We start from the raw sequence: 11120 nt of genomic DNA, 5'->3' as shown, positions 1-11120 counted from the left end.
TATGGATTCTCCAGAATCTGCTGTGCAAAACAATGGCCACTGGAAGAGACAGCGTTGACAAAATGCCTCTGCTTTACACTGAGCTTGAATGGCAAAGCTGCACCAAACTGCTGAAAATGAGTCAGTCAGGTTGAAACTTCTGGCTAACAAAAGTTTGGGGTTAAATTGAGCTGCAACTTTTTTGTTTGCGCATCTCAGAAATTTAGAGGTCAGGACAACAAAACATAGGCCTCAGATTTAACATAAGGATTTCCAATTTTGCTTGCAGGAATGTCCATCTGAGGGACATGGGCCTTAGCTAACAGCCACAAAAAAAACTGGGAGATTATGGTCTTCTTACCTTTCTCGAATCAGTAACGAGGTCAGGTCCTTGTATTGTCCTTATTTCACTTCTAGAAAGACCTCTGCCACTAGGAGGATGGTTGAAGATTCAAAGGCATTTTTGAAAATTACTTTTTGTGTCATGCAACTGTCACAGCTCAGGCCCAGCCAGTACCAACAGGGCCTCTGCTCACTCACCCTCCACTCCCACTGGGGGACAGTGAGGAGAAAACCCACCTTAAGGCTCATTAATTGAGGCAAGGATAGGGAGGTTTTCATTCCCCAGTTCCAGTAACAGGCAAAAAACAGACACGTTCAACTTACGAATAAAAAAACCCTAATTTAGTTTACGAGGAGAAGGAGAAAAGACGGGCAGATCTCACTACCTTCTCCTTCATAGCCCTCCCTTCCCGGGCCCTTCCCGCTTCACCGCCGCCTCCCCTCAGGGCACAGGGAACACAGGGGGGGTTCAGGGTCAGTTCCCCACACGCTGTTTCTGCTGCTCCTTCCTCCTCAGGGGAAGGGCTCCTCACATTCTTCCCCTGCTCCAACGCGGGGTCCCTTTCATGGCAGAGAGTCCTTCAGGAACCCCTGGGACACGAGTCCCTCCCGTGAGGTGCAGTCCCTCAGGAACTGCCCCAGCCCGGGCTGCCCACAGAGTCACAGCTGCTGAGGGAAGAGTCACCTCCTCTGACACGGGGCAGAGCCACATCTGACCCTCTCCAAGATCCTGCACAGGCTGCTGCTTCACCTCTGCCCCACCTGAGACACTTCAGGGGCTACAAATCCACATTTACCCCACTGGGGTCCTTCAGGGGCTGCTCCCCCGTGCTCCTCCATGGGCTGCAGGAGCACAGCCGCCATCTCACCACGGGCTGAGGGGAAACCTCTGCCTGGGCACCTTTCCCCTCCTCCTTCACAGACCTCGGTGTCTCTCCTCTGGCATTGCTCTCCCATCTCCTCCTCTCCTCTGCAAGTCCTTTTTTTTTTCAGTTTTGTTTTCCCTTTCTTGAACATGTTCCTCGCAGAGGCACATCCAGCTTCCCCTATCTGCTCAGCCTGGGGCAGAGGTTGGGCCAGGACTGAAACTCTGGGAGCTTCCAGCAGCTTCTCCCAGGAACCAACCCTGTGGCCTCCCTGCTTCCAAAACACCCCTGCACCACCCCAAGACAGCAACTTCTTGTTTTTCCACAAATGCTGGATAAGAACCACCAGTGCCAGCACCCATGGAGCCAAGCTGAAAGCCTAAATGCCAACTGAGGTTCTAAAAATTACCATTTTTGCTTAGGTGTACTAAAAATATCTGTTTAGAGTGCTTCAGTAGAACCTTTTTTTAGGGGAAAAAAAAAAAAAAAGCATCAGATCTTATCTAATTCAAGAAAGTTTAGTAAAGAACAATATGAAGTGAGTTGGAGGAGACAGTGCAGCCCTGACTTCAAAATTATGCAGAGAGACTAACAAGCTTTTTGGTTTTTTTATTTCTTCGAGTTTCTCTAATTTGTAAAATGCTTTATCTTGAAATGGAAGAAAACAGAATTACAGAACATGAAGAAGATACAAATGTAAAACTGCTTCACTAGCCAGCTACTTAAATAAAAATAAAAATAGTCTAAATACACTAGAACCACCTTTTTTGCAAAACTGCTCTGGAAAACTGATTTTTTAAACATACACTCCTCTTTGCTTGTCTGCTGTATATAAGTTGCATATCTTCTGGGTAATATATTGTTCAGTCCAGAATATCTACATATCAGAGAGATTGCCTGATAACCTCATCTTTTAACTTTACAGTTCTAAAAAAAATATTCCAACATAGGGATAGAGGGCACCCTTGGTAGGTGGACGTGTGGATCTGCCTGAGGTTAGGGAGGCTCTGCAGAGGGATCAGGACAGGCTTGAGGGATGGGTCAGGACCAGTTTGATGGGTTTCACCAAGGCCAAATGAGGAGGCTGAGGGGAGACCTTATTGCCCTCTACAATACCCACAAGGAGGTATTCAGATTAGATATTAGGAAAAATAGATTGGATATTAGGAAAAATTTCTTCACCAAAAGAGTGGTGAAGCATTGGAACAGGTTGCTCAGGGAGGTGGTGTAATCACCATCCCTGGAGGTATTAAAAAAATCAGGTAGGTGTTGCACTCTGGGGGGTGATTCAGTGCTTACAGTGGTGTAGGACTGATGATCCTGAAGGTCCTTTCCAACCATGATGATTCTCTGATTCTATCCCAAGAGATGGTTTATGAGTACAGAATGGTGTCAGCTGACAGATGTATGGTACAGTCCATATTATTGTGATTGCAACCAAGAACCACGTGAATCAATGTTATGGGTATGTTTTCCATTACTGAAGACAACAGGACTTCTGAAGGAAAGCAAGACAATGTTCAATAATCATGAGAATCCACTATGAAGATAAAAGAAAATTAGCCACACAATGTGGTGAAGAAAATATAGAATATAAGCAAGACTGTGTTTTATCAGCAGCGTTCACTCCAGTGAAAGACTCCATAAGGTTTTAAAAATCAGACAGCTGCTACAAGAAACAATGAATAGAAATATTGGGATTTACAAATAAACTAACGGGACAGAGCTGACAAAAAATATTTTCAATTACCATAGCCAGATTGTTTTAGACTTGCATCAGACAAAAGCTATTTATACAGGAAAACCTGTCTTAGCCAACAGATGGAAAACTCATAGCCTTGTTCTGGAATGAAAGGGGACTTATTGCTTTTTACAGATGTCTCTATCCCCATCATCCAAAAGAGGTTAAAACTCTGAACAGAGAGATGGGCCCCATCTGAAATGCATCTCTCACATCCTCCCAGCTCTGGCACCAAGTCAGCCTACACTCCTCATAATGGTCACAGATACCCAACCTGACATTTTATATAGCACCCTCAAACTCAGCTTTACATTTATTATTGCTTCCATCTCCCTCCCAATAGCAGTACTCCAGATCCCTCCTTAGCAGAGGGGTAAGTTTTATTTTAAGAAATTACTCTTTTGCAGCCAGTGATGTTATAACCCAGCACCAATTCAGCCTGGGGGCCTCAGTAGACCCTGAGGTCTGAGCACCCTTCACAGAAATTTTGGTTTTGGTTTATATGCATGAAACCAACACCTGCCAGTGCAAAGCTGCTGTGGAAGGAGCACAGCAACTTTTCAGTTGATGACAGTTCCTCCTGCCTCAATATTTAAGGCACGCTAAGGAAAACCCATGTAGCAAGATCAGTAACTAACAAACCACAAGCTCTTCCTCAAAATTGCCACCTAGTATTTGATACCCTTAACAACACATTGTTTCTGTATGTTTGTTTACATGGGTAACTCCCTGTATCTCGGTGTGGTTTCAATTTTAGACATCCCCATTCTGGCAGGAGGGGTGCTGAGTGGCTCAATGTTTTTTCCATGCATAAGGAAGTCAGTGATTAATTCAGATGGGGGCCCTTCCTTCTTCATTCACTTCAGATCCAACTTCTTCCTCCAGCAAATACCAGCGCTGCTCCTCACTGGGCTGCTTCAGTTTATCACTTGTCACCACTGCTTGGTGGTGACATCTCCCTGGAAGCTGAGGGAGCTGAGGGGCTCTGCAGCTTGGAGGAGACAGGGGCAGCTTCATTACTGTTCACAGATATGTAAAGGGTGTCAGGAGGATGCTGCCAGTCTTCTCAGCAATGACTGATGGAGAAGGGGTAAGGGGCATAAGCTGGAGTATAGGAGGTTCCATGTAAACATCAGGAAAGTTTTTTTCACTTTGAGGGTGACAAAACACTGGAATAGGCTGCCCAGTGAGGCTGGGGAGACATTCAGAACCCACCTAGATGAGTTCCTGTGTGACCTACACCAGGAGATACTCTGGCAGGGGGGTTGGACTCAATCTCTTGAGGTCCCCTCTAGCCCCTAACATTCTGTCATCACTAACCTCAAACACTCCTTGTGTCAGTAGTTTTGCTGCTGCTTCCTGGGTTGAGAGCAAAGACTGATGGAGCACAAGCAGCAGCAATTAAAGTTACCCATCTACAATCACATTTAAAAACACCATTTTGTAATCAGTTTCATATGGTACCTGCCTTATTCACTGTGGATCTCTGAAGGTCTGCAGGGTGGTGATATGGAAACAGAAGGAACCTGACTGATATTTAAGGCAAGAAAATGCCACCCTGAAGAACTAGATCCTGTCTCTGTGGCTGCTGTGATTTGTAAAGCTGGACATAACATCCACTGCTGGTGGCAGAAGCTCCAAGGTGGCTCCTGCTGCCTCCTTTTTCTAATTTCCTGAAGTGCTGAGTGCCTGCAGTCACAACAGAGCACAGCCAGAGTCTGGCTGTAAATCTGAGGAGAGCATTAAAATGACCACTTCCTTGAAAACTTAAGCACTCTGTTTGTCAAGCTCCAAAATAACAGCCCTAACTTCTCATATATGAAATAAAATCCCACCACCTGTCTCAGTATATCAGGGGGAAGATCAGCTGATTGATGTCTGCACTGAGCTTTGTCACTTGGCAGGTGTCCAGGATATCTCAAAAGGAAAAAAAAAAATATATATATATATAAAAAAAAATCAAACCCAAATGACAAATCTGGGCTTTCCTACTGAATGAAGCTGGTAGAAAAATATACCCAAAATCTGCCTTTGCAACCTCATCTCCCTCAAGCAGCAGCAGCAATTTCAGGGCTATAGATCTGCAGATCCTTCTCAGGTAAGAGAGCAAGCTTACAGTATAAAGCTGTGTTGGCTTTGTGGCATTGCCAGTTCTGCAGGAAAACACTGACAGTGGTCAGGAACCCTTTCCATTTGCCTTTGGCTTCTCTTATTCCAGCCCCCAACACCTTTCCTCCTCAGGATATGTTCGAGCTGTTCAACAGAACATCCAAAGAGAGGAAAAACATGTTTTGTTTAGCTAAATCTTCAAAGAGAGATGAGAAGAAAAAGAAAAAAAAAGAAGAAAGAAAAAGTTCATCCATTATAATTGCTGTTTTCTCAAATATGCAATTTGAGGCAGATGCTTAGCATGGAAACTTCAGTCTGAACAGATGAAGACTAACAAAGTCTCATTTGCAACTGAAAACAGTGGAAAGTGTCTGGCAGAGTAAATTATGCACAATTATATTACTTTACAGAAGATCCCCAAGAGCAAAAAAGCCTTTTTTGTTTGGTTTTTCCTTTGCACAGACCCTGCCATTAAATCTTTGCTTGGGGATGAGGAAAGCTTGCCTTTCATCTAGTGGGACCACTGTAATATATGGAATATCAAATCAATATATGCAGATTCTCCATATCAGCCTTTAGACAGTGTTCACCTGTGATATTTGAGGTCTCCAGTGCTGCTTCAAGAATCAAACCTTCTGCTATCAGCATTGCAACAAAGCTCTGCAGAGCATCACAGCACAAAGAGTAACCACAGATCCACACAGAGGAAGGAAAATACCAGGAGAAGCTTTAAAAATTGCTTCCTAAGGTAAAAGATGAGAAGTGCAGCCAGATTTTTTGCAAAACTATGCTATACTTGCAGTTGTACACCAAATGAAAACCAGAAGGACTGTGAGACAGTAGAAAGAAGAAAATCCAATATCCAGTCTGAGTGCCTGTCCAAAAAAGCCCAACTTTTCCACAATTAATTCCAAGTTATGCTTCCATCCTCCATCCTCCCTGCTCGTGGCTATGTGCTCACTGGCTGGCTGCTGGCAGGATTTTCACTCCAGAGCTGTAGCAGGCTCTTGGGTTATCTCCCTTTGAGCTGGTGGTACTTATCTTCATACAAACTGATGGCATTTGTTCATGTGGCTCCTCATCTCCTTATCTTGTCTTTTAAGTAAAGGGTAAACCAGCCTCTTCAGTCTCTAAAACCTGACAGATCTGGTTTTTCTAAGTATGCTTCATCTTGTATCAAAAAACCCAAAACAAAACAACAAACTCAAAGCCCATCTTAATTAGTATCATGCTGAATATCTTAGGTAAGACAAACTACTAGAAAGCCATTTCTTACAGACATTAAGTAGTAGCTTTTCACTGGTGAATGAAAAGAAAAGCTGGAAGGTCTGCTCAGCAAAAAGTCCTGAGCACTGAAGAAACCTGCAGAGTGCATCCCTGGGTGCTGTGGAATCAGCACCATCATCTGCCTGGGCAAGGAGAGAGATGAAACAGATGGAAAAGGTGAGAAGGAAGAGGAGGAAGGGACAGAAGGGATGAACTGCATTTAAACAAGAAAATCAAAATATATTACTACAAAGCATTGTCCTCTGGACAGATGTTCCTTTATAGAAATGGGTAGATTGGATGTAGTCAAGCACACCCAGCACCTTTAGTAACAAAAGAGCTTCCAGAGAAGTTCAGTTTTTCTGTATGCTAAACCCTTTTTAAGATGTACCTGTTGAATTTACCAGTGTTGGGTGCTTGAAATCTCTCCACCCCTCCCAATTTAAAAACCATCTGGTCCCAACAGACCACACGTGGCAGAGCAGAGCTTGGTCCCCTGCTACTGCTGCTGAGACTGCAGAAAAGGAAGATCACTAAGACTCTTGGAGCCACTTCTCCCTTCTCCCTGCTGTAACATCTGCTTACTCAATTATTTATTGTCTAATATTAGGCACCCAAACCAAGACACTTTCATCTGTTTCCCCTATTTCACCACTGAACCCTGAGTCCATACATTCCCAGTCCCACCTTACACTGCTCCCTCTTGGGTTTAACACATTAAATACCAGTAGGCAAATCCCATAACCAACCCTTCCTATCACAGCTTCAGCCCATGCTTCATCAGACCAAAGGATTAACTTTTTTTAATCAACTCTTTTCACATGACCAAATCCCAGACTCCTAATTAATACCATCATTTTTTAAATTCCATCTATTTCATTCGCATCCCAAATAATTCCCATGTGGTGCCACCAAAATCCTAAAAAGTTATCTCCCCCACAAGCCTTTTCTTTTTTAAGGGCTCTGTCCAAACCCTTGAGGAATTACTAGAAAATTTTCTTTTAATTTCAGGGGGCTTTAAATAATTTTACTGCTTAGAGTATACGTGTATTTAAAACATCTCAAATATATGGAAAAAATATTTTTCCATAGGTACTGTTAGAAAAACAGGCTCATGCTACACTGAAAAGAAGATACCTTTAAAACTGCTAAGGTTTCAAGACCAATAATGCTGCAGTAAGTGTGGTCTGGCTTTCTGCCCCACTTCCCCTTGCTGGCAACACTGGTCTGCCCTAAATATCCTTCCCCAAATGATTGCCAGTAGCAGATCCAAGCTGTCCCCTGTGCACACAGAAGTCCCTGGTAACTCTCATTTTCCCCATTATTTTTACTATGGCATTAATTCCCTTCGGGTAGGAATAGGGAAAACTGAGTCTTGACTTTTTATTCACAGTTCCGTCCCATGATCATGACCAATTTTCATTTATTTCTACTTTAAAAAGGCCGAAAATTTTGTGGCAGCTTGCAAAATGTAACATTATTATTACATATATAGCTTCTTAATGCAGTTTTTCTGAGTATAAAAATTGTTTTGCAAAACATTTGCAAAACATTTTGCAAATTTGTGGAGGGCCTATCCCCAGCTCAAACTTCCTAAGGATGGTCCCTCCCTTGCAGCTTCAAACACAGCCTCACGTGTATCGTTCTTGGAAATCCACTTGAAAAACTTACACATTGGATTTGTATATTCACTGCCATGTCAATAATTATATTTCATTTCAGATATGGTCCCAAGATTCTCTCCTGTGTACAAGTAAACACAGCTCCCAGTGATCTGCAGCCTGGCTGGTTCAATACTACAACTCCCTCCTTAAGAGCCCAGAAGCTGCAGAAGGTTTGGGTGGCAATCACAGCTTTTGCACTACTGAGACTTTTACACTACTGAGACTCCACGTAGGATGCTTTCAAGATTTTCTCTGGGATTCATTTCTCCAACTGGTCTGATGAGGCTGATGGTTACTCACTTATGGGGAACCAACCACACAGAGCTGTGGGTCCCCCATGAGCTACCTGGGGGTGCCCGTGCTGGAGGCCACATTCTTGCTGCTTTACATAGAAACCTACATGCATGTTTTTATGTATTTTAAAACAATTTTACATATCACATAATTTTTTCCTTGGTTTTTTTTTTGTTCTTCTCTCATCCCTCAAACATTGTGAGCAAACAGACTTTTGGAAATAAGAAAACCTGTAGCTCTGTACATATGTTGAGGAAGAAATGGTACCAGTTTATTGCTGAAAAGTGCATCCACTCCCTTAGCACTCATTTCCATTTGTTATACTGTGTTTTAGATGAAATGTTGTCTAATTAAACTACAGGGCTTTACAAAACAGGGACACAGCTTCAGACAAATTATCATTTTGTCAACAAGAAATTAAATCACACCATCATGGCAACAACCACGCAGCAACTCTGCAACATGTTCAAGAATATGCAAAACTCTGGTGCTGAAACCAGGACACTAAAATTGCAAGTATTAATTTATCTACCAAAATGTTGGGTGGGAGGGAGCACTAGAGAGGATCTGAACTCTAACATAAAGTAATACTCAGGATTTCCTGTCTTGAGTCTGCTGATAGGTGAGCCAAAATGAGTGAGCACTCCAACATGCAACAAGTTTGAGGGATGTCCCTGGCTGCAGCCTCTGAATAATGTGAGAGGTTTGCTGTCTCAGGGCCTCCCTCACCAGTGCTGTCCTGTTCACATGCTAGGGACTGACAGTTCTACTGACACAAAGCAGGTACCTCCCTACCTTTTTTTACTAAGCCCCCCCTTGCATCATCTTTGGAGGAAAAAAAACCCCAAACCTAACTCCCAGCTTACAAAGCCAGCTAAAAATATGTGCTGGGTTTTCAAGCTATGAGATCAGTGATTTAGCCCATTTCCTCTGCCAATGAGGAGAGCTCATCATGACACTCACCCTGGAAATATGTCAGACCAAGGCATAATAATACAGATAAGCAAGGTCTGGATCTGGTAAACTCTGGCCTCAACATGAGTAGTAGGTTTGAACATGAGTAGTAGGTTTGACAAGCCAGCTAGACCACACTATTTCAATTGAAGATGCTCTTGTCCTCCTTGGAATTACTAATTTATGGGCAGCCTCTGTACAAAATGCCTCAATTCTTTTTCAAAGCAAGAGAAGAGCATAGAATCCTCACTTGCAGCAAGAAGAGCAGACTGAAGCCTGGAGGATAAGCATAACGTTTTAATTCCTTATTTCAAAATGTTTAATCACTTGCCTCTGCACAGATGTTATAGGCAAACCAGAGATGTGTCTGAAGAGCCACCCAGCCCTCAGCAAGGGAAAGGCACCTTCTCTTGGAGTGACAGGGAAGTCTAAACAGCTACAGAATCCCCAGTCCCTGTCCTCCTTCTAGCTGACATCCAGGTCAAAATCTGCATGAGTTCCTCTTGCCCAGCTGTGAAGAGGATAAACTCCCTGAATTTCCTACCTTTTTTTGCAGTAATTGGACATCAGCCTTTTCAGGTGATCACAACTGCCCTCAGTCAGGGACCAGAAAACAAGAAACACTGAACTCTGGAAGTGAAGTTTTGGCTGCAGCAGAATGATAATAAGAAATGATAATAGGAAAGAATGATAATAAAGAAAAAAAAAGAAATCCACTGGGATTACTCACTCATGGCTCTGATGGGACCTGAAACCACTCTCAAGAGCAGGAGAAAATGAAAATTCTTAAGGGACATTGTAAAAAAGTCTCTGTGTGAGGTCTGGAGCTTTGCCAATTGCTTTTTGGGTGAAAGGCATTGATATTTGGATGTCTTTCTCACTGTGGTGATCACTTTAAAGATCCACTGTGACTTCAAAAGTCACAACAGAGGAGTGATTCAATATTCACACACCTTCTGCACCACAAAAAATACCAAAGCAACAGAATGAAAGGACAAGCTGGGCTGTGGGCACCCCACAGTTTGAATCATTAGGGCTCAGTTTGATCTCCCCAGCCCAGAGCAGCAAGGACTCTCAAAGGCTTCAGATGCAAAATACAGAATATAGCACAACAGGGCTTCCTTTTCATATGCAAACTCTTACATCGATTCTAAATCTCCAGCCTTCAAAACTGCTTTGTAAATACAGTACCTGCTGCCTTACAGATACAGAGCCTAAGTAGACAGGCAAGAGCAGGATGTATTTAATCTTTTAAGAGATCCCTCCAAAATACAGAATTACATTCTTTCTTTTACCAGTTTAAGAGTATGCATTTAAAGCTTTTTTTTTTTATTATTTTTCATTTTTCCCTCTCCCAACATTTTAACGGGATAAACCCAAGTTTGAGCAGTACCCAGCAGGTTTTTTCCACTGCTTCTTCAAAACACCAGGGCTTAGACAGGGTCTTATCCAATCTACCTTTCCAACAGCTGGTGTCTAAGAGGTTGCAGGGGGGGTGAAACCTTCCTGTCACACGCTCACTTTCAGGGCTCATCGAAAGTTTCCACCGTCTGCTCTCGGGTCTGCTGGAACTCACCCTCAGGAATTTCTCAAGCATTGCCGTTTACGAAACAGTCTGTTCGATACCCCACCGGGTACCGTCCCATTCCCAACCCGTGTCCCCAAACCCCGCCGGCTTCCCCCTCCCCTTACCCCAACTCCTGAGCCCCGTCCCGCTGCCGGGGGCTGATCCTGGCCCCGCTCGGGTACACCCACCCCGGGGGCTGCTCTGCCTCCTCTCCCCCCAGCAGAGCCCTACCTCGGATGTAGGAGCATTTGCTCTCATCCAGCAGGCTGGAGGCAGAGCTGCCCATGCTGCTGCTCCCAGAGCCTCCCAGAACTGCTGCCGCGGTTCCGTCCCGTCCC

At 43.7% G+C, this 11120-nt stretch overlaps 1 protein-coding gene across 1 annotated transcript in view; it reads right to left on the bottom strand.

Annotated features, from left to right (window-relative positions):
* Positions 1–11120, bottom strand: part of NIBAN1 (niban apoptosis regulator 1) — a 49492-nt gene extending 38372 nt beyond the window's left edge. The window contains exon 1 of the mRNA XM_071751318.1: positions 11014–11120. Within this exon, the coding sequence (XP_071607419.1) occupies positions 11014–11068 (55 nt within the window). The 5' untranslated portion in view covers positions 11069–11120. The remainder of the gene's footprint in view (positions 1–11013) is intronic.

The sequence above is a fragment of the Heliangelus exortis genome, chromosome 8 (genome assembly GCF_036169615.1).
Source record: "Heliangelus exortis chromosome 8, bHelExo1.hap1, whole genome shotgun sequence".
Lineage (NCBI taxonomy): Eukaryota > Metazoa > Chordata > Aves > Apodiformes > Trochilidae > Heliangelus > Heliangelus exortis.
This window is presented reverse-complemented; position numbering and strand designations above follow the sequence as displayed.